General features: G+C 40.1%; 1 protein-coding gene and 1 non-coding gene across 2 annotated transcripts in view; one reads left to right on the forward strand and one right to left on the reverse strand.

Annotated features, from left to right (window-relative positions):
* The window catches only part of LOC149318077 (serine/Arginine-related protein 53-like), a 257,271-nt gene that overhangs the window by 221,451 nt on the left and 10,732 nt on the right, over positions 1-25,088 (reverse strand). The window contains exons 2-3 of the mRNA XM_089508974.1: positions 24,655-24,845; positions 15,426-15,551 (exon numbers count right to left, since the gene is read on the reverse strand). Coding sequence (XP_089365100.1) covers positions 15,426-15,551; positions 24,655-24,836 — 308 coding nt within the window. The 5' untranslated portion in view covers positions 24,837-24,845. The remainder of the gene's footprint in view (positions 1-15,425; positions 15,552-24,654; positions 24,846-25,088) is intronic.
* On the forward strand, positions 267-455 carry LOC149318079 (U2 spliceosomal RNA). Its single transcript, XR_016280303.1, has one exon. It is a non-coding gene; the product is annotated as a U2 spliceosomal RNA (small nuclear RNA).

The raw sequence follows: 25,088 nt of genomic DNA on the forward strand, positions 1-25,088 counted from the left end.
CAGTAAATCTTCAGTTTCTGCTATTTTCAGCTATTAGTATGGTGTTATCTGCATATCTTAAACTGTTGGTGTTCCTTCCTCCAATTTTCATGTCTTCCTCCAACTCTAATCCTGCTTTATGTATGATATGTCCAGCAGACAAATTAAACAGATAGTGTGATAAAATGCAGCCTCACCTGAATTCATTACCAGTTTAAAGTAGAAATTTATTTATTGTTAAAAGCTAAAAGCCGTCACAATATAAAATATATCCAAACAGTAAATAAATCGCTTCTCAGCCTTTTGGCTAAGATCAAATGTAGTATCATTACCAGTTTAAAAATATTCTGGTTCTCTGTATTCTGTCCTGACAGCAGCCTCTTATCTTGAGTGCAGGTTACCCATTAAGGGACTAGATCTTGGGGTACATTCATTTCTTAAGAGCAATCTATTTTCCCCCCCAAGATATACGCAATTGAAGGTTTTGCTATAATCTAAGAAGCACAGGCTGATTTTCTTCTGAAACTCTTTGGTTTGCCCCATTATCCAACATAAATTTGCAACATAATCCCTAGTGCCTCTTCCTTTCCTGAACCTAGCTTGGACATAGTTTTTCATGGTTTTTCAGGCTATGAGGATGTGTTCTAGAAGAGTTTATTCCTGACATCTTGCCAGCAGCTGTTAGTTCAGAGAAAGTGATTTTGCTGGGGATTGGAATGTAGATTGAGTGTTTCCAATCTGTGGGCCATAAAACAATGATGACAGATTTAGTTAGAACTAGATTAGATTATGTCACAGTAAAATGTTGTAATGTTATGCCTGCAGAACTGCAGAGCCATACTGCGTGTGTATGGGGTGGTCATGGCCTTGGACAGATTAGCAGAGAAAAGCCAGACAAATGATGTTTATTAGACAGCACCTGGATAGCAAGGCTATGTTTATGTAATAACCTAGCCAAGGTCGTAAGAAGCTGTAAAAGATAAGCAGAACAGCTTAGTCATGTTAGTTGTGAGTCCTGAGTCAGTGGTAAGAGTCCTGAGTAAGTAGTAAGAGTCTGGTCTGAATGTCTGTGAGAGACAGTTTTCGTTTTCAGTTTGTCCATGAGCTCTGTAATTGCCATAAATAGTTTTTGTCTCCTGCCTTCCTCTATAAATAAATCCTTTACCTCGCCAGCCGGCTTCCGCATTCTATTTGAGAGTATCCTGAGGTTCCTTCTTGGATACGCCGGCCCACAGCATAATAAATTCTGTCTCTGTAGCGTGAAACAGCTCTATTGATATGCCATCTGTCCCTGGTGATTTATTTATTCCAAGTCGCCTAAGTGCAACTTCCAATTTGCTTTCTAAAATTATAGGTTCATCTTCAAATGATTCTTCCTTGAATGAATCTGTCATCCTTTCATCTCTTTTGTATAATCGGCTTTTTATTCCTATTTGGTCATGTAATGTGTTCCCCTGTTGGTTGCAAAGCATCCCCACTCTTAGTTTAAATTCACCTTTGATGTCTTGGATTTTGTGGAAGAGGTGTTTTGTTCCTCCTTTTTTGTTGTTATGTTCAATTTTTCTGCATTGGTTATTATAGTAGTTCTTCTCATCCCTGAGTAAAATTCATTGAACAGTTGCATTCAGGATGTTTATTCTATTTCTGTCACCTTTTATTTTTGCTTCTTGTAAGTTCTTAACTGCTTGAGGAGTTTCATCTATCATCCATTAAGGCTTCTTTTTCTTTTCAACTGTAGATCATATCTTTTGTATTCCTCCCTTACAATGCCCTGGCTTCAAACAAGTTCTTCTGTGTCCCAGTCAATTAGGCATAATAGTGCAAATCTATTTTTCACATGGTCTTTTTTATTATTATTATTATTATTATTATTATTATTATTATTATTATTATTATTAAGCTTTATTTATATAGTGCTGTAAATTTACACAGCACTGTGCATACAAGCTTTTAATTAGACGGTTCCCTGCCCTCAGGCTTACAATCTAAGAAGACATGACACAAAAGGGGAAAGGAGTGGAGGATGGAGCCAGATGCCTTCTGGGAAGGGCTCAGTTCCTTTGGGGAGGCCTGGTGGGATTGGCCCACCCCTCTCTCCCTCAGAAGCCCTCAGAAGCTTTACATTCTAAAGGGATGTTCTTCAGGTCATATTTTTGAAAGATGGTTGGTTTAGTGTTTTTCTTCAGCTTAATTCATTTTTGATATTAGCAGTTCATGGTTTGTGCCACAATTTGCTTCTGGTCCTATTTTTGCAGAGAGAATGGAGCTTCTCCATCTTTTACTTCTAGTCTATTTGGTTTCTATACAGATCAGCAGGTGATGTCCATCAGTTGCCTCTTTGATTGTCAGAGCAATTTAGTGGCCTCAAAACAAACTGTTGGCCTCACCAAATTCAGTCAGTCACTCTCCTGCTTCATTTCTTGATCCGAGACCAACTATTCCTACTATCTTTGATTCAACTCAGTTTCCTGCTTTCGCATTCTGATTACATCATGAGAAGACAGGACTCATTTAAAAAGCCAATAATGCTAGAAAGGCAGAAGGCAGTAGAAAGAGAGTACGTTTGCATGTTAGATGGGATCACAGGCCTGAACCTGCAGGATTTGACCAGAGTGGTAGAGAATAGGGAATCTTCACAATTTCTCATTCACAGGGTCACCATGAGTCAAGGTCAACTCAAAGGCAGTTAACAATGACGACAAATGATTAACACTAAGTTAATCAATTTCCTCCTGGACTCCAGCACAGAATCTTTCCATCTCTCCTTTTTCTGCCTCTGTACCTGGAGCATAAACATGGATTAAGGTCATAATGGTAGGTTTTTCTTAAAATTTTATTGATGTTATTTGGTCAGTCTGCTGGCCCCCTGGTTTGCTCTGTGAGGAAGCCGCAGCGGGGAAAACTCTGCGGCTTCCTTGAGGAGCAAAAAGAACCCACAAAAAGCAGGTTATTTTCGCGGCGCCATAATGACACCGCAGCGCGCCAATGGCGCATGCACATCATTATGGCGCCGTGACGTGCAAACGCTAGGCATCTGTCGTGTCATTTTGATGTATGGAAGACGTGCTAGGGTTGCAGGGCATCTGTAAGAGACGCCCCGAGGCAACCCTAGCACGTCATCAAGACATGCCACGAGGCCCGTCTGTACCAGGCCCTAATATCCTTTGACAGCTTTTCCTACATCTCACCTCACTGTTAATGCCACCCCATTTCTTCTTACATTTTAATTTCCTGGGTAAAGCACTCTAATTATGTGACTCAAAATGTCCTATTCCTGACCACGTTAGCTCATTCAATCCAGGTATTGCAATGTGTACATGTTCCATCTCTGTTTTTATAATGCCTAGTTTTCCCTGGTTCATATTCTTCCATGGTCCTATAATATGTGTTGTACAGCTTCAGATTTTCCTTATACCTCTGAACATACCAACAGCTGGATAAGAGGAAATTAAAAAAAAGTGTTAATTGGCTACTGTCAGCCAAGAGTCTTAACCATCTGTAGATACAAACAGGAGTTACAAATAAAACCTTCTCTATGGTTGTCACAAATACCTTCCTTGTTCCTGCAATGTCCATACATTTTAAATCACATGCATGAAAAAGTGGAAACTAGCAGTTTTTGAATTACAGCTTCTGGCTCAAACTTCTGGCAATAATTTACAATGCAATGTCTTACAATCTATGAAAATGTACTGCTTTTTCAAACAATATGGAAACAAGTCTCAAAAGCTAACAAGAGCACACTTCACAATCACTTACTGCACAATCATAGAATCATAGAGTTGGAAAAGACCACAAGGGCCATCCGGTGCAACTCCTTGCTATGCAGGAACTCACAATCAAAGCAGCTCAGACAGATGGCCATCCAGCCTCTGTTTAAAGACCTCCAAAGGAGGAGACTCCACCACACTCTGAGGGAGTGTGTTCTATTGTCAAACAGCTCTTACTGTCAGGAAGTTCCTCCTAATGTTGAGCTGGAATCGCTTTTCCTCTAGTTTGCATCCATTCTTCCGTGTTCTAATCTCTGGAGCAGCAGAAAACAAGCTCACTCCATCTTCAACATGACATCCCTTCAAAATCCTATGTTATTCAGAAACCAATACCTCTGAATTCAATGGGGACTGATTCACAGATAAGGGTGCACAGCATTGAAGCCTATGTAGTTCACCACCAGGCAATAATGGATTTTCATAGATTAGCACAAATTATTAAGAGCTAAAGGTTACACTGGATCTATCATACTCCGTTTGTGATGAAGGATCTCTTTTAAGCAACACTGAACAATTAATTTTCTGCCAAAGACAACTGAGTAATGAATGCCTCAAATTGATGATACCAAGTTGTCAATTTCAAGCTGTCAATATCCTTCTTTAAATGTGGGTGCAGAAATGTACACAATATCCTTGGTGAGGTCTGAGCAAAGCAAAATAGTATTTATTATTACATTCCTTAATCACTACACTATACAACTGTTGATGCAGCTCAGAACTGCATCACTATGCACAAACAATATTTTTTTTCTTTTAAATTAGAACTGCATTGGCATGTTTTATCTTAACAACACATAAAAGTTTTCCTGATGGAAAAGCATGGAAAGCTTCCTAAGAAACGTAACAAAGCAATTTTGAAGTTTGCTACCACTAAAGGAGACAATTTAGTAAACCCTGTCCTGATTGCATATAAAGCCAAAACAATGGCACAATCCCTCTATGGGGCTGAGATCTGGAGGGCTTGCAGTCACCCAAAGGATTCAAGATAAACTAGATCTTAAAGGCAGTAGCTTTTTGTCTTGCTAATGGAATTTAAAGATTTAAGAATCTCCCAGTACCCACATGGTCAGAAGGAGAAGGGGCCTGCCAGCATGAATACCCTTCCATACCATCTGAAGTGACAACAGTAACTACATCTTAACAAAATGCAAGCCTATGACTAACATCAACTTTTTTCCCTTTCTCCTGTATGATTTTTAACTCTTTTGCCTGATGAAGAAGCCAATGGAGCTTCAAACACTTGCAAAATGTATATTATACATTTTGGTTGGCCCAACAAAGGTATTACCATTTTGTGGATTTTGGATATTATTGTACCATATCTTATCATATGCATGAAAGATGAAGAACTAGCCATTTTTTAAACTATACCTTCTGGATCAAACTTCTGGCAATGATTTGTGCATGGCATATTCAAACAATATGAAAACAAGTCTGACAGGCTAACAAGAGCACACATTAAACTTATTTTAAATAGTTTATTGTACTTTTACTTTAATAATCATTTACTGGCAGCATTCTTGACACTATATCACATTGTTGAGTCATGTTATGCTTCTAGTCTTCTAAACCTCTAGATCCTTTTCATGTGTACTATTGTTAAACCAGATGTGTCGCCCATTATATACTTATGTATTTGATTTTACTTTCATAAATGCAATACTTTACATTTATCCCTGTAAGTTAATTTTGTTAGGTTCAGCACAGTTCTCTAGTCTGTTAAACCAGAGTGTGATGGAGTCATTGGGCAGACTTGGTTTCCTGACAGCCAATCACGGTTCAGGCTGACTGTGAGAGAGGGGCTGCATGGGAAGGAGTAGATATACCATATATACTCAACTACAAGTCGACTTCATGCATAAGTCGAGAATCGGTTTGGGCGCCAAAATTATGGATTTTGACATGACCCTAGATAAGTCAAGGGTAAAACTTAGAAGCATGTAACAAAGGATCTAAAGGATGAGGCAAAGGGAAAAAACGTCAAAAAACTTACAAAATTCCAGCAGGCAAGTTTGTGCTCATACAGTACACCCGCGTCACAAGCGGAGGTAATATATGCAGCTTTCAGCATATGCTGAAAGCAGCGCCAAAAGCAGCAGCGCCGCACGCTGGAAAGATTAATGATGCACGCACTGACGCACGCCCATACAGGCATAAGCCTCATTGTCTTTAATGGGGCTCAAGCATACATGGAATTTCCCCTACACAGGGGGGTCTGGAACGGATCCCCCATGTAAGGGAAGGAACCACTGTACTAAAGGCTGTATGGATGAATGAATAGTGTGGGGTCAGTGCTTCCAGGACAGATTACACTCTTGCCTTTCATGAGGGGATGGTTTCTTTTTAAAATAACAGTTAAAGTATGGTACTGACATTGACTCATGGATAAGTCAACTGAGTTTTTTGGGGTCAATTTTTTGACTAAATATTCTGCCTAAGCTACTTTCTTCCTAAATGTTATTCAATAAAGTTAATGTTTATTTGTTATAACAGAAGCCTCTGTCTAAGTGAATTCCAAACCATATATATAGGCACAGACAAACACGCTACCTAAGATATTAAACTTATAAAAGGAAGTGTGACCCTAACCATTATACATTTAGGGAAAGTGTATAAATGGTGAAAGCAGGGCAGTACCAATGACCAGGGACCTTCTAAAAGGTAACGTCAAGGCATAGAAAATAGGTCACGTCACAAAGAGGTTCTCAGACTTTTTACCCTTGTGACCCTTTTTACCCTTCACATCTACATGTGGATATTGCACCTACCTCTCGCTTTACATGGTATATGAATAAAAATATTTTGTTTGTTTAGTGTGCAATTTTTCATTTGCAAATTCATGTACATTCATATTTTAAGAGTTTACAAGGAAATATCCTTGTTCAAATTACAAGTTTTATTTAAATAAATTCAATGCTTAACCCATGTATAAATTTTACACATACTGTCTCACACACAGTCATCTTCACATACACCAGCACTTGATGCCCTTTCATTTATTCACACACTTATTCATTTACTCTCTCACAAAGTCACAGGGAAACATTCATTTCTCTTGTGTTCTCTTTTTTCCTCAGGCAAAGGCAGCTGCTCCAAATGTCCTCTTTGCCTTTCTCTTCGCCTTCAGCACAGAAATAGTTTGGAGGGAGGAAGGGGGATCAGGGCCTCCAAGTCTTACATACCTTTGAGAAATTCTTACACACTCCCTCCTGGGGGTCCCACCCTATAGTTTGAGAACCGTTGCACCAAACTCATCTTGAATCCAGTTTTTGCCTACCTGTTCCACTTCAAATCTAATAAGCATGCCATCTATTCCTTCATGCCTATTATTTATAAATATGTTGTAAAACATTGGAGCTAGGACAGAGCTTAGTGGCATCCCTTTTCCCATTTCTCTCTAGGATGACAAAGAACCATTTGTGATCAATCTCTGGATTCGGTCCCTCAACCAGCTACATATCCATCTAACAACAGCATCATCTACCTCACATTTTACCAGCTTGACTACAAGAATATCATGAGGGACCTTGTCAAAATAGCTGTGGAAATCAAAATGCACTCAGAGCATTCCTCTAACCTATCAAGCTTGTAACATCAAAAAAGAGATATAGTTACGCTGGTATGACTTCTTTTCGAGAAACCCATGCTGGTTCTTAGTAATCATAGTATTCTTTTCTAAGTGCTCAGAAAGTTATAATGATATGTTGTCTAACTTAATGAATAATCATGCAAGGAGAGGAGGAGTATGATTTTTGTATTTTATTTTTTTTAAAAAACTAACATGGCTGGCACTCAAATTAAGCAAGAGTTGTTAACTATAGTTATCCTGAGGAACAGTAGTTGTTGACTGTAACCCATGTTTCCAGAATAAGAGAAACTTTACTATCAGTACCTTATATGTTAATTCCAATACTGGTGTCATCAAGACAATAAAATTTAATTACCTACAGATATTAATAATAGATCTTAATTTATGTACACCACAAGAAAAAATAATGGAATAAATGTGAGTTTTTAATCCTATACATTAAAAATGCAAAAATCTAACTGATGTAAAAGACTACATGAAAAAAATTATAACAGAGGCATGTTGGCAACAGTGAGTTTGTAACCTAACAACCAGTACCATAATTAACATTACATATCAGCAGCCCATGAAAAAAAACATATTTCATTATATATGTTAGACCACATTTATCTGTACCTACATGAACACATCTCCAGTACCATTTCTGCAAGAAACTTTGGACTTAAAATCATTTATTTGAGGCATGCAACTCAAAGACAAATTAGTAGAACTAAGACACAAATCTGCTGAAAATACCAAGTAAAATTGTCTAACTCTTTGCTTTATTCAAATGAGTCTCCAGAAGCCTAAATAAATAAATAAATAAATAAATAAATAAATAAATAATCCAACATATGTATATGTAAATGAACAAAGCAACTTTTAAAATTATTAGAAAATAATTAATTATGCCACCTGCAAAAATACCTCAGTCCTACATGCATGTTTAAATGTATAAAGCTATCCAAGAGACATATAATACTGTAATAAGAACCGCCGTATCCTAATCTTCACATGGCAATAATTTCAAACTGATATTATTATTCTCATTTCCTTGAATAATATCCATACTCCGGGGTCATTTTCCTTCTCATATTCAATATTGTGCATGCTTGCATCAAGATTCCTTTCTTCATATCCTGTCACAATATCAATCACTGCCTCCTGTCCACTCAATCCACTTTTGATTTATCAGCCACCGTCTTTCTGGACTCCATAACTTGACCCAAACCATTTTAACAAGACATTGACAAATAGCACTCAGTATCACATCAACCTGTTCCACTTAGTAAACTAAGAAACACTAACTGTGACATCTCTGTATAAGTATTCTATTCCATTCCCCAGACTGATGTATATTAATGAGGAGATGGCATTTGAAATGCTTCTTCTACATCAGCATCTAATATGATCAAATTAGGAAATGGGATGATTTATTAAATTTTGTAGAGCTGAAATATTTCTTTATATCACTATATCTGTGGTTTCAGAAAGTGAGCTGTTACTTTCAATTTTTCTGCTGAAGATGTGCCCGTATTTCACAGACAAATTATTGTCTTTAAAAAGATTGCAGGAAGACAAAATGTTATTACGCAAATGCTCAGTAAAACGAACTAAATCAGTTTTAAAATTCCTAATTTAATGTAAATCTCGGCTGTTTTGTTGAAGTTCAGTTTGTGATCTTATTAAGTCTTATTTGCATCATAACCTTTTGCTGAAGAACAATTTTGAACCTTCATCTTTACCAGGGAGCCTCAATTCTTGATTTGAGGTGTATCTAAAATAAAATAAATAATTTCAATATGAACATATTTATCTTTTGGATAAAAAAAGTCAAAATTCACTGATGGTTAAAGTGCTGACAGTAGTATAGGAGAGGACTACCATTTTTTAATTAAAAGTTCACAGTTAACTTCAAACAATCAAGCATTTAATTTATAAATCACATTATATATGAATTCTACTCCAAGCTCAACATGTGGAACCATGATTCAAGACAGGAAACATATCTATAACCTTCATTTCCTTTTCTTTGTTTACTGAAATTATGGGATTTCTTGAGAAGAAACAAAAGCATTTTTTTAAAAAAAAGCTTTTGAAGGTCTGAGATAATTTTTAACTGGGAATAAGTTTCAGTATATATTTGTATATAAACATATAGTGTATCTTTTACTTGGCTTACTTTTTTAGTTAGATAAGATCTAGAAAGAGAACAAGTCATAACTACTTCAGCAGAGATATCCTAATGTACCCCTAAAATACTGTCACTTAATGCGCATGTTAATCAATTAATCAGCCACACATATATTCTGCCTACAAGGGGAAACAAAAAAACTTAGCTTCTTATGTAAAATCAAGGGTACAAAAAAGCAAAAGAAAGAGCTATACACATAGCTGTACGGGTGAACTCTTAATACACTTTTCACAATGCTAAATATCACTACATCTTTTAACCACGCTAAAAAGAGGAAAGATAATTTGAGTACAGTCTTTCGATCTGTAATGGCACAAGAGATCAGAACTGGAAGAAAAGCTCTTTTCCTCTATAGATAGGGTTCTGTTCCACATCAACAACAATAAAAAACAGAGAAATGTATTATGTACTACTTAACAATATTCTTTCTGAATTATTCTTTTTTATTGACTCATTAACTCAATATATAGTCCACATTTCAGACCAAGCCAGATCCACAAAGTAGGATATCTGGAATGCTTTGCTATTCAAACCATTTACAGATTCACAGAATATCAGATATCAACTTACAAAGTACAGTTGCCCCTCCAAGTTCGTGGACTTAAAATGTGCAGACTTGGAAATCCATGGAGAAACAACCGCTATTAACCTTAATGGAGCACATGCCCGTGGTGTGCACCCCGCATTAACGCGCCCTGTTCAAGCCTATGGGGCTTGAATATGCACATGTTTTCAAACTCGCGGGGAGGCAGAACGGATCCCCCCACGAGTTCAAAGGGGCGACTGTAATATACTGTTTGGTTTTTGCTGTTTCTGTAAGATGGGGGTTTTGCTCTTCCAAAAAGTATTCCCAAATAGTGTGAGTAAAACACAGAATTTAGTGAACAATGATGAACTTTTGAATGAATAGGCTGGATGTGCCCAAGAGTAACCCATAATAATGTCCTTGAGCATTCTTTATCTTTTATAAAAATTTTATAATGGTGGCAACAAATGGTTCCATCTCTCAATACCCATCAACTTTGTTGATTTACCCACACCTGCCCAAAAAAGATTCTCACACAATCCTCCTTTGTATGAAATATAGTGGCCAGCGTTTAGAGGCCATGCTAGCTTTGGCCTGGCCGGGGACCAGGGGTTGAAAGCAACATTTCCAGGTTCTGGTTCTAACCTTCTGCTGTCACCCACCAAATTAATAACTATAAAATGATAAACAAAATAAAATAATAAACTGCAAGAATTTTTATACCAACATTTCTATTTTCAAATAAAATATTCTATTTATGAAAATAATCTACACTATTAACTATTCATTGCTATTCACTGCAAATAATTATAGGACAGATACTGTTTGTAATTTCAAAGTAGTTTACAAACAAATGAAAACAAAATAATTTCCTCAACAATTACAAATTAAACAGAAAAAAAAATTAAAAGCCAAGACAGTATGAGATAGCTTTTAATCAATAGGAAATTCCTGAGAAACAAAGAATCTAGTTGTCAGTAACTCCTGTAAAATAGGCAGAACACACTCTAAAGAATAGGTGCCAACACCTAGAGGCACATTTATGACATTGCCATTAAATAAGAGCCTGCAGACTGCAACACAACCAACACAGTCTTCTCTAAAGGTAATCTGAGGTGTCTATATAGGGTAAGATTATCTTTAGATAACCTGATGACAAAGTATGGTGCTATTACTCACCCAAAAAAACCTCACCCAGCAGTGACTCCCAGAATGCAATAATTCAAAGTATAAGGTTAGATCTGACCAAAAGCACATGGAGAAGAAAATCAGCCCTTTTCCTCGTGGAAGGAATGAACTAGAATCCCTCTGCCAGGCTTCTGTACAATTAGTCTGACATCAATACCAGGAAAGATTCTAGAGCAGATCATTAAAAAGAGAGTCTGTGAACATCTAGAAAGCAATTCCATAATCACAAAATGTCAACATGGATTTCAGAGAAAGAAGACATGCCAGACAAACCTTATCTCTTTCTTTGATAAAATTACCAGCTTGGTAGATGAAGGGAATGCTGTGGATATAGTATATCTTGATTTCAGTAAGGCCTTTGACAAAGTTCCCCATGATATTCTTGCAAACAAGCTTGTAAAATGTGGACTTGACAAAGTAACTGTTACATGGATTTGTAACTGGTTGACCGGCCGAACCCAAAGGGTGCTCAACAATGGCACCTTTTCACCCTGGAGAGAAGAGACCAGTGGGGTCCCACAGGGCTCTGTCCTGGGCCCTGTGCTATTCAACATCTTTATTAATGACTTGGAGGACAAAATTGGGGGCATACTTATCAAATTTGCAGATGACACCAAATTAGGAGGAGTAGCTAATTCCCCAGAGGACAGGATCAAGATTCAAAATGACTTGAACAGACTAGAAAACTGGGCCAAAGCTAACAAAATGAAATTCAACACGGAGAAATGTAAGGTACTGCACTTAGGGCAGAAAAATGAAATGCACAGATACAGGATGGGGGACACCTGGCTGAAGGAAACTACGTGTGAAAGGGATCTTGGACTCCAAGTAGACCATAAGTTGAATATGAGTCAACAGTGCGATGCGGCAGCTAACAAGGCCAATGCGATTTTAGGCTGCATCAATAGAAGTATAGTGTCTAGATCAGGGGTCGGCAACCTCCGGCCCACGGGCCGGATCCGGCCCGCGGGCGCCTTTCCGCCGGCCCCCGGTCCCTCCTGCTGCCGAAATCGCCACTGATTTCGGCCGCTTCCGCTGCCATTTTGTCCTTCAAAATGGCGGTGAAGTCTCGCGCGACCAGTGAGACTTTGCCGCCATTTTGAAGGACAAAATGGCGGGGCCCATTAAGAGGCCCGCTGCGGCCTCCGGAGCCCTGGAACGGGGCTTCAGGGGCCGCACCGGGCCTCTGGGACGCCCGCTGCGGCCTCCGGAGCCTTGGAACGGGGCTTCAGGGGCCGCACCGGGCCTCTGGGATGCCCGCTGCGGCCTCCGGAGCCCTGGAACGGGGCTTCAGGGGCCGCACCGGGCCTCTGGGATGCCCGCTGTGGCCTCCGGAGCCCTGGAACAGGTCTTCAGGGGCCGCACCGGGCCTCTGGGACGCCCGCTGCGGCCTCCGGAGCCCTGGAACGGGGCTTCAGGGGCCGCATTGGGCCTCTGGGATGCCCGCTGCGGCCTCCAGAGCCCTGGAACGGGGCTCCAGGGGCTGCACCGGGCCTCTGGGAGGCCCGTTGCCATCACTGGGGCCCTCCAGGAGGGTTCCGGCGGCGGCAGCGGGCCCCTGGGAGGCCAGTTGCCTTCGCTGGGGTCCTCCAGGAGGGCTCTGACGGCGGCAGCGGGCCCCTGGGAGGCCCGTTGCCTTCGCTGGGGTTGTCCAGGAGGGCTCCGGCGGCGGCAGCGGGCCCCTGGGAGGCCCATTGCCTTCGCTGGGGTCCTCCAGGAGGGCTCCGGCGGCGGCGGCGGGCCCCTGGGAGGCCAGTTGCCTTCGCTGGGGTCCTCCAGGAGGGCTCCGGCGGCAGCGGCAGGCCCCTGGGAGGCCCATTGCCTTCGCTGGGGTCCTCCAGGAGGGCCCCGACGGCGGCAGAGGGCCCCTGGGAGGCCAGTTGCTGTCCCTTGGGCCCTCCAGGAGGGCTTCTGCGACGGCAGCAGGCCTCCCGGAGGCCCATTGCCTTCGCTGGGGTCCTCCAGGAGGGCTCCGGCCGCGGCAGCGGGCCGCTGGGAGGCCAGTTGCCGTCGCAGGGGCCCTCCAGGAGAGCTCCGACAGCGGCAGCGGGCCCCTGGCGTCAGGGGCCAGCAAAGACGGGGAGGCCTCCAGCGCTGGCGGTCCCTGCCGGCTCTTTCCTGGCCTTTGACAGGGTCTGGGGCCCCGTCAGGGGGCGGCAAAGAGGAGGTGGCCTGGCCCATGGGGGTGGAAGCCCCGCCCCCTGGGGGTGGAAGCTCTGCCCCCTGGGGGTGGAGGCTCCACCCCCGGCACGCGGCCCCGCCCCCGGGGTGGAAGCTCCACCCCCCGGCTTCAGCCCCCCCAGTTGTCTGAGGGACAGCAACCCGGCCCCCGGCTCAAAAAGGTTGCCTACCCCTGGTCTAGATCAAGGGAAGTAATAGTGCCACTCTATTCTGTTCTGGTCAGGCCCCACCTGGAATACTGTGTTCCAGTTCTGGGCACCACAATTTAAAAAGGATGTTGAGAAACTGGAGTGTGTCCAAAGGAGGGCGACTAAAATGGTGAAAGGTCTGGAAACCATGCCCTATGAGGAACGACTTAGAGAGTGTTGGATGTTTAGCCTGGAGAAGAGAAAGTTAAGAGGTGATATGATAGATCTATTTAAATATTTGAAGGGATGTCATGTTGAGGAGGGAGCAAGCTTGTTTTCTGCTACTCCAGAGACTAGAACACGGAACAATGGATGCAAGCTCCAGGAAAAGAGATTCCACCTTAACATTAGGGGGAACTTCCTGACAGTGAGGGCTGTTCGACAGTGGAACAAACTCCCTCGGAGTGTAGTGGAGTCTCCTTCCTTAGAGGTCTTCAAACAGAGGCTGGATGGCCATCTGTCGGGGATGCTTTAATTGTGATTTCCTGCATGGCAGGGGATTGGACTGGATGGCCTTTGTGGTCTCTTCCAACTCTACGATTCTATGATTCTACTCTATGTTAATAATAACACTCTGAACACAGATCAATTGTGAATAAGCAGACAGTGCAGCTATTTCAGTACTGGAATAATATGCACAGCTCCAGGTGTTCAGCTAGCTGCAGCTTCTGAATCTGACTCAGGGAAAACACAACATTGTGTGCAACACAGTAATCCAAAAATGAGATTCCCAATGCATGAGTCACTGCTGCCAAGCTATCTTGATTCAGGATATACCATATTTGGGGAAACTCTTCACAGAGAAGCTATCTGAGTTTCTAATAACTATGATGGATCCCAGAACACTTCCAAACTACATAGCTGCTTCTTCACAAAGAACACAATTCAGAACAGATAATTTTTCCACACATGGAAACCACACAGAGAGATTCTGTTTTATTAAGATTCAGGATCTAACAGAAGCTAAAAGTAAAAACTATGATTTGTTCATAACAGCTGGAGAGTTCTGCAATCCACAAATTACAAATCATTTTTCAGTTACTACTGATGATTTCATAAATTTAAAGTTACATGATGCTAACAATGCATAATGTGAGTTACTTCATTCATGCTCACAGGAAATGTGCAGCTCAATATCTTTGTTCATACCACACAGAGATCCAAATATTCATTTTTCATGAGAATTGATCATGAGTACTAATGAATACTACTTTCATCTTGAGACTGCTTCACCTGCTATGAATATTAACACAAATACTTAGCAAAAAAAAAGCATTTCTTGCATTGTCTGACATGATGTGGCAAACTATGTAACCAAACTCAGAGATCAATGGAATGACAGACACCACAACCAGACTGCCACTCACATCCAGTATGTATACCACACCCTAACTGTTAGTTATACCACCAAGTTAGAAAAAATTACAACTTCAGAACAGTAAGGTATTGGAAAGTTAATTTAGTCTTTCCTCTTGCACTGATGTTATCACAAATGTTAAGCCTGGGGAATGTAGAATTAAATACAGGCATATCTGTCAGTGATTCATCAAACTTGGAATCTCCATCTTGGGACTCAGTTCAGTTACAGATCTTATTAGCCTAAAAGGTCTAACCAACCCATTTTATTTATTTACTTTTTATTCGGATTTCCATGTTTTTCTCCCATTATGCTTTTTTATTATCTAGTCTAATGAAGACTTCTGGCTAATGCAAAAGCCTGAACAATGTATGAAAATGTAACTGATCCTAATGAAGGTATTTCCCACCTATGCAAGATAAAATACGCCATTTGGTCAATCTTAAGAGGGTGGTGGTGGTAAAACTCTCATACCTTCTTGTTCTGCTCTTTGATCTTGATCTCTGAGACCGATATGATTTTCCTCGCCCTCTTGATTGGCTGCGGCTCCGTTTTCTCTTGGATCCATATGATGAGCTGCTGCTAGATCGATGTCTGCGCCTAAAAAAGGTATCACCAGAAAACTCATTTAACAGCAGGCCACAATATAGTTAATATTTTACATTTGCATTGCCATAGAACTTCTCCTCTTCAGATATGCTGTGACAGAGAATGTAAAGGAGAATCCATGCATATCTTGACATAAATACAGGTTGTGTAAAGGTATCTACATGGATATCTACTCAAGGTCTTCATAAACCATTCTCTACTTCTACCTTCAGAGGTAAGGAAACTGGGGATAAAGCCTTCTCAGAGGTGATACAGTAGCTATGAAATTCTCTCATCAGTGATGTTTACTTGGCCCCAGGACACAACACTAATTGCTTTTTTCACAAAATGTAATTAGATTTCCATGTTGGTGCTTACAATTTTGTTTTAAGCAACTGCACTGGCAATCACTCTGAAAGCACCCCTTTTCAACACTAGTCTTGTTTCACAGTCAGGGCTGCCTCTATCCATACTCATTCTCCTTTTCAGCCCACTCCAGTCTTATAGCATTGTATATATTTTAATGAGAAATAGTCTACACAATTCTGTATGTTGATTTATGCATTTGTTGATGTTGTGCAGGTGTAATATTTCTCAAAATACTACATGTAACATTCAATAAGGATGTGCTGACCTTGATTGTTTTATAAACTTTGCATAAATATATCCTCTTTAAAAAATAAGTAAATTAATTCAAATTTAATTTATTAAACTAATAAATTGTTTTTTAAAATTGTAACTTGATAAATGAGTTTCTGAATAAATTCAAAAGCCAGAATGACTCCTTCAACAAGACAATGACACACTTTTATTAATTAATAAGAGTGAGTAATATGCCATCTACATTCTATTTTATATATTTATTTGAAAGGCTTTAAAAGGAGGACATGTGCAAATACTGTTCCAATCTCTATCGGAAATGGAAATGTCCATTTTGTAGGATTTTATATGAGTCATCAGGAAGAGCCCTGGTGGCGCAGTGGTTAAATGCCTGTACTGCAGCCATTTACTCGAAACCACAAGGTTGCGAGTTCAAGACCAGCAAAAGGGCCCAAGCTCGACTCAGGCTTGCATCCTTCCGAGGTCGCTAAAATGAGTACCCAGACTGTTGGGGGCAAATTAGCTTACTTGCTAATTAGCTTACTTGCTGTTCACCGCTATGATCTTTGGAATAGCGGTATATAAATAAAACAAATTATTATTATTAATTAAGAGTACTATCTTTTTTGCTACTAACATTGTCATAACCCTGTTATATTTGTTAAAACAAAACAATAATTGTAAATTCATGTATAAAGGAAGATAATGAGAAATATGTAAAAATAAGGTCATATAGAGGATGTATTAGATGATATACTATTATGTTGGGAATATAATTTAATACTTAGAAATTTATAAGAATTTAATTGAAAGGTGCTTTGTGAACACGCTTAAAGATACTTAAAGGAAAGTCATATAAATAATATATTTAATTTCTTCAGTTCAAAGGATGGGAAGGTAACTTTTATTTCTATTCTTTATTTTGTTCTACGTTGGATGTTTTTCAGTGTTGGGGGAGGTTTTAGAAGAGGGAATTAGTAAGTAATGCAACCAGGAAAGATTAATATAGGGGTTTAATAATATATGTATTATAGATTGTTTTGTAATTGGTGTTTGTTTGTTTCTATTTCTTTGGTGTGTCTTTTTTCTTTTTTCTGTAACTATTAAATTTTAATAATAAAATATATTTTTAAAAAAGATAGTTGGTTTTATGGGTCCCCTTTTCTTTTAAAGAAGGAAAATTCCTTTTCCTTCCTATTCCATGATGGCCTTGGTGTTCACCTGGGTTAGTCCCTGGGTCTTTGTTCACACACTCGTCCCCTCACTGACCCAGGACCTGCGTGCCACTCCTTACCTTTCTAGTGGTGGATCCAACTGAGAAGCCCACCAATCGCCCCATCTGATGTTGAAATGGGGGCGTGTGGCTGCATCCACATTTCTGTGTCAGATGGGGCAACTGGGGAGCTGCTGGAAAGGTAAGGAGCATGGGGGAGGGGGGCTGTCTGAACAGTCCAGTTTTGTTGCAGAGTTTCTTAGAAAGTCCATGGAAAACCGGGGCTATTTTACACCAGGGTAAAGGCTCCTTACTCTGGGGTCACATCAGATCCTCTGGATCCAATCCTGCCTGGTGGGTTGGTCTGCACTGTCTAAACCAGATGACGCAAGACTGGAGGGAAGCTGGGCCTTTTGGCCCATGCAGACAACACCCCAAAATACAACATGACTGGTTGATAATTAGATTACTGTATTTTGAAAAAATATTTTACTTAATATAAGCTTCTTTTTTTCCAGTTTTGAAAGTGGTTGTCTATCCTCACTTTTGAAAAGTGGCACAGTCAACCCACTGTGCACACTGACTCTGCATCCATGGACTCTGCATCCATGCACGGGGTGTACTGGAAGCAAACCCAAGCATATACCAAGAGCCCATTATGTAACCAAAAGGAATATACAGTACTGGAAATGGTATTGAAGCTATAATCTGTCTCTATTTATTCCATATGATAATACAGTCTTTTAATGTATGGATTAAAAATTGTTGTTATAGATTTTCTATTTAGAGGGGTTGGGAATAAATGAAGGCATATACAGAAGCCACATTGCTACATTCATTGTTACCTTCTTTGAAAGCCTCATTACTTTGCTTTCCCACAAAACTGATCCATCACTTCAAGTAAGTTTTAATTTTAAATACAAAACTACCTCCCCATCCCTGTGAAGGGTAGGCTCTTCAACCAGTGCTTCTTACAGATTACATAGTGTGGATTTATCAAATTCAGTTTTATCAAACTCAGTTCATAGTATGCATTATCAAATCCAGATCATGGTACACATTAGCTATACTTCAGGGACTGCCTGAAGGAAGAGGCCCCTCCCTCCTCAACTGTCATCTTGGCCTCAGAGGGAGCGATCAGGCAGACCCAGCAACATCAGGGACTGCCTGAAGGAAGAGGCCCCTCCCTCCTCAACTGTCATCTTGGCCTCAGAGGGAGCGATCAGGCAGACCCAGCAACATCAGGGACTGCCTGAAGGAAGAGGCCCCTCCCTCCTCAACTGTCATCTTGGCCTCAGAGGGAGCGATCAGGCAGACCCAGCAACATCAGGGACTGCCTGAAGGAAGAGGCCCCTCCCTCCTCAACTGTCATCTTGGCCTCAGAGGGAGCGATCAGGCAGACCCAGCAACATCAGGGACTGCCTGAAGGAAGAGGCCCCTCCCTCCTCAACTGTCATCTTGGCCTCAGAGGGAGCGATCAGGCAGACCCAGCAACATCAGGGACTGCCTGAAGGAAGAGGCCCCTCCCTCCTCAACTGTCATCTTGGCCTCAGAGGGAGCGATCAGGCAGACCCAGCAACATCAGGGACTGCCTGAAGGAAGAGGCCCCTCCCTCCTCAACTGTCATCTTGGCCTCAGAGGGAGCGATCAGGCAGACCCAGCAACATCAGGGACTGCCTGAAGGAAGAGGCCCCTCCCTCCTCAACTGTCATCTTGGCCTCAGAGGGAGCGATCAGGCAGACCCAGCAACATCAGGGACTGCCTGAAGAGGCCCCTCCCTCCTCAACTGTCATCTTGGCCTCAGAGGGAGCGATCAGGCAGACCCAGCAACATCAGGGACTGCCTGAAGGAAGAGGCCCCTTCCTCCTCAACTGTCATCTTGGCCTCAGAGGGAGTGATCAGGCAGACCCAGCAACATCAGGGACTGTCTGAAGGAAGAGGCCCCTCCCTCCTCAACTGTCATCTTGGCCTCAGAGGGAGTGATCAGGCAGACCCAGCAACATCAGGGACTGTCTGAACGACGAGACTTCTCCCTGCTTTAATTGTATTTGTATTGTATTCAATTTTTACTGTACACCGCTATGATCATTGCGGAATAGCGGTCTATAAATAAAACGTATTATTATTATTATTATTATTATTATTATTATTATTATTATTATACATCATTGAGCTACACTACTTAAAGATGGGCTTCCCTATGTCCAACAGAGCAGTATTATATAAATGGCAATATGCACAACTGTATTCCCACTCAATTGCTCCTCATATTTCGAGACAAAGCATATGCCAATGATGGTTATTTGCGTTACCACAAGGATGATGTCAATGCACTGGTACTTTTGGAAGACGACTTCCAGATAGGAGCATGATGCAGCCTTCTGCAAATACTTATTAGTTTAAATATCAGAATATCTTATCAGCTAGTTGAAAAAATTATTCTAGTTTATACACTGCAGGAGCAAATCAAAAGATGCATAGAAATTCAAGTCCAAAAGCAAGCAAATTTAGTGACAAGACGATCTGTACATCCCTTGGAAGCAAGCCTTTCTGGAGGCTAGCTAAGGAAACACGTGCAAACTGACTATCATACTTAAGGCACTGGGATCCAGATATGTGAACAGCAGAACCCTTGTACAATGGGGGGTTCCCCAATTTCTATGCTGTCTCTCATTTGTGTTTGAGGGTGTAATTGTGCTTGTTATTCATTTCTGTATATACACAATCATTCTTGACGTTTTTTCTTCTTGTCTCAAATACAGCAATATTTACCCATATCTTTAGTGCATCTTGGCTGTTAGGCCCACAAATAATAATTATTATTGTTGTTGTTGTTGTTATTATTATTATTTGTATTTTCCTGCCTCTCCCAGGTGAATCGAGGTGGGATTACAGCCCATAAAATGCATACAAAACATATAGATAAAATGGAATACAGTAGTAATTACGTTAAAACTTACACTATCGCCAATTACAATAACAATGCAATCATACAGTAATCAAGGAGGTGGAACAATATCTCTTACACAAGGTCAGGTGGATAAGCTCGCCAGAAGAGAAATAACTCTGAGATGAGTATATATCACTCACTAACCAAGGATATTGCAGAGCCTGAAGACCAGAATTTAAATCCTGGCTCGGCCATGGAAACCCACTGGGTGACCTTGAGCAAGTCACACTCTCTCAGCCTCAGAGATTGGCAATGGCAAACCCCCTCTGAAGAAACTTGCCAAGAAACCCCCGTGATAGGTTCATCTTAGGGTAGCCATAAACTGGAAATGATTTGAAAGCACAAACCAGGGATATTACAAGGACATCAGTGTTTCCCAAAAAGAAAAACTCCAGGAAGCTTACAAGACTAAAGATTATACCCCTGTGTATTTACTGGAAATATTTTGGATTGTTCTCACCCAGATGCTCCAGTCTGAAACAGGAACAACTCCGCTTCTCAGACCATGTTCTTGCTACCATGCCAGCAAAATAACTGAGAAAATTATCAACAAATTCAAATGTGGAAAATTATGAATAAAAATATATGGAATTACCTGGTCCTTACGGAAAGATTAAACTGAATTTCACTAATTTGGCTTTGCTTTTCTATTTACACTTAGTCATAGATTAATATGGCAAAAATGGTTTTCTTCAGGAAGTTCTGACAAGTAGAATTCCTTAGCATTTGTTTTTTCTGGCCCTTTTTTAATATTTACATATATCCCCTGCAGGGACATGGTGGGATGATATCAACTGGAATGCTCACACATTATCCAGATGACATGCAGCTTTATGAATGTCTCTCTTATACTGCAGATATGACTATCTGACAGATAACACCAAGCTTGAGAGACCCTGGGGGCTAGATGAGAACCAGCTGGTTTATTTGAATCCAGAAAGATCTAAGTATTTGCTTTGAGGATTTGGCTAGCACCTCTGTCTTGACCTCAATGTAGGAGTATGCCCATGGCTGTTAAGAAGATATAAAATCTCAAGGTTATGCTGGATTCTGCCTGTCTGCCTGATCTTCTAAGATTATAATGATTGATAAAAATAACTGTTTCATCTTCATTTTACAAATAAATTCCCATTCTTCTCAAATGATGACAAATTGCTATTTAAGCAGAATGAGTTACCAACTGAAAACATCCTGAAATGTCATGCCATGAGACATGTTAGCATGGTGTTTCTAACTCAAGATCTCTGTGTTTATTGATAATACTATCATTCAGATTATTTACAATTTAGCCAGTGTTTGGATATCATTAATATTAAACTTGGATGGTCAGGTGTTTGCTTGGAAATGAAATGGGACCACACCAGTAAGGAAGAGGTTTCTACACACCTGAGAGGTATGGAGACATATACAAGTTTGTAAACAAAATATAAATAACATTAATACCATCCTTCATGTCCTGTAAAAAGACCATCATTCTCCAGGATTTACTTATGGCAGTTGAGTCTACAGAGATAAGACATACAACCATAAGTCACTCCATTATCTGAATACAAAATTTCCTGAACCCCCTAAGCCTAGGAAACACAAAATGCCTCTCTTGAACTAAATGCAACCCCCCCTTCCAGACTATCTTTATGTTCTTTTTTTCTGGCAAAAGAAAGGTAAACTGTTCTAGAAGCCGGAGACACTTTCACCCTCTCTCTTTCTTTCACTCACACACACAGTTTTGATTGGTAAAAAAAATCCCTTTTTCTAAACCAGAAGTAGACCACTACCACTTCCTCATTTTCTGTGGGACCAGGTTGCAGCCTGTGCAACCCCAGAGACTCCCCAGGCAATGACATGATCGCCAGATTCCAAAAGATGCTTTCTCTTGTTTTAAACCTTTTTTAAAGAAGTTAAAAGTAAGAGAAATAAAAGGCACTCATAGAACACAATGGATAAAACTAGGAAGTATGTGTTATTGAACAGCAATGTGTCCATCCAGAAACAGAAAGGAAATGCATGAAAAGAGATTTTTTTTTCAACAACTTTTGTGAATTTCACTTCACAGTATAGTATATAACTATATATACTCTGTTCATAGTATATAACAATACATATGTAACAAGTACAGCAAGTGCTCATGGGCTTTCTAACTTGGCTCTTACTTCCTAAGAAAAGTAAAGAAAAAAGAAATAAAGAGTGAAGAAGTTAAACGTTTAAGAAAAAAATAATTTATTTTGAAGGAATCTGAGGTGAAGCTGAAAACCTTTGTTCTAATAGATGAACTAATTTTGTATGGGACACATTTGACTAGAAATCCAAACTACACTCAGCCTCATATCTCACAAAACCTGCCTAATTTTTAGCTCCCAGCTTCTTCTTCAGTCGCCATGCCATAGTCCATCCAGGAATCTCCCCTGAAGATGATTTTGGAGGATTCCAAGGGCTGCTGGGAAAAGGAGAATCAGCATCCAGCCAGCCCTTCCACTGGCACTTAGAACTGCAAGAGACCACAAGGGCCATCCAGTCCAACCCTATTCTGCCATGCAGGAATATACAAAGATTTTCCATTTTTATAAGGGACACCATTTTGCTATGTCATTATATTTAATGGGACTTGTGCATACACGGATTTTGTTGTACACGGGGGATGTTGGAACCAAACCCCAGCATATAACAAGGGTCCACTGTATTTATATGAATTATCATTTTCTAATTATGTATATTATTTTACATACAAAATTTCCTATTTTGTAGTTCCTAACATTTTAAAAGAGTAAAACCTTGTCTTTAAAAGCATTTCATGCATTCTAGAGAAGAAAATATTTCTTCTCGGGGTTCTCCCCTACATTCACAGTTTCCATTTTTCTAGTTGAAAAACTAAAAACTTGGGGAGAAAGTACAAGACTTTTTTTTCTGGATTTATTTGAAATGTCACACATTAGGATAGGTAATCTCAACCTGGGTCTCCCACATTTGAATTTTAGCAAATTTTGTTTTTTTAAAAAACTGTGAAAAAAATTCAGAGTCATGGCAGACAACTAAATGAAACCACAGACCAAGTGTGTGGTAGGAAAAAGTACATTCTGTAAAAGGAATATTAGCAAATGGAGTCAAAATAAAAACGTTAATATTATAACTCCTACATACAAATATATAGTGCAACCATACTTTGAATACTGCTACTTGTTCCTCTCAAAAGAACATTGTGGAGAAGAAAATGCTTCAGCAAAGGGCAATCAAAATGATCAACAGGCTAGAGAAAGTCTTCTCTGAGGAAAAATTGCACCATTCGGAGCTTTCTAATTTGTTGCTGTGTCTTATTGCAACTCTAAGGCAAACCTATTCAGAGTTTTCTTGTTCAGGAAGATTTGCCTTCCTCAGAGGCTGAGAAAGTGTAACTTCCCAGAGTGACCCAGTGTGTTTCCAAGGCCAAGCAGAGATTCAAACCTTAGTCTCCAGAGTCACAGTCCAACGTTCAAATTAACCAGATAAATGAGGGGATGCATCTTATATTTACAAAATTCCATATATTGTGAAGAAAGTGGATAGAGTTTTTCTTCTTCCCTCATAATATTAACCTTGAAGAAGAGCTTCATTATATAAAAAAAATCAAGAAAGGAGTCAACTAGGCCAAAGAGACTGGGCCACATTCCAACCATAGAAATTGCCATCTATACAACAGGTGTCCCAAATCTGTGGCATTCCATCAAAGATTTACACTTCCCAGATGGCGAGTGAAGGAGTGAATTCCCCATCCTCTTCTTCCATAGAACTCAGTGGCACCATCAGAATCAACCACATATGCCTCTAATCCAATTTGTTTGGAGATTTACAATACATGCTGCTACTTCGTTTAAAGCAACATCCTATGAGCCATATGAGTCAGAGCCAAACACCATTATCTACTTTGCAGTGAAAATCTGGTGACTGATTAATGTTGCCCCAAATCATTTTGAGTAATGAGCATATGCAAGAATCCATGGGTACTTCAGTGTCCTTTTGCATAAATATGTGAGATACTAACAGCAACTCTAGTTTACTATGCATGTTATCTTGTTCTACTCAGGTATAACTGAAACAAAATATTCTCATAGTAGCCCTAGATGAGTATCAAAAGAAGGAGAAATATATTTCTTTGCACCGATGCCGGATCGTTATGCTACAATAATATCTAGAATACAAGATAAGATTGGCTGTGAGTTTTCAAATTTTTATTGTAAAGTCTTTTAAAATGTTTTTATCTTGTGAGCTGCCTTGAGTCTTTTCTGGGAAAAAGACGGCACAGAAATGAAATAAATAAATATACCATTTTAGTATCCACCTCTATGGGCAAATTGAACACTATGACAAATTAATTATTTTACCTCTTTTCATATGAATGTGAACGAAACTGGAGATCCCGAGACCGTGATCTTGACTTCCTTCCTGATTTCTTACGGCTGTAAGTTCTACTGTCAGAAGAACTGCTTGAAGATGATCTTCTACGGTGTTTCTTTTTTCTCCTGCTTCTGTTTTCTTCTTCAGTATCTGACGACCGGCGACCCATGTTATGAAACTAATTTTTAGAAAGCCAAAAAATCCCCAGTTTAGACCTAAACTGAACTAAAAATCATCTAATGCAACTAGATAATGAACAATATCATTTGTTGGAAAATATAATAGTGATCACTAACACAGTTCTGTAGAAGGGAAATGTTGAATGCATACCTACCTTTCTGCTTTAACATTACTTTTAATACACTTCATCAATTCCCATTGTTTGATAATCCTATGCACTAGATTTTCCCAACATGACTTC

The sequence above is a fragment of the Sceloporus occidentalis genome, unplaced genomic scaffold, assembly GCF_023333645.1.
Source record: "Sceloporus occidentalis isolate IW3139 unplaced genomic scaffold, rSceOcc1.0.p SCAF_2, whole genome shotgun sequence".
NCBI classification, from domain to species: domain Eukaryota; kingdom Metazoa; phylum Chordata; class Lepidosauria; order Squamata; family Phrynosomatidae; genus Sceloporus; species Sceloporus occidentalis.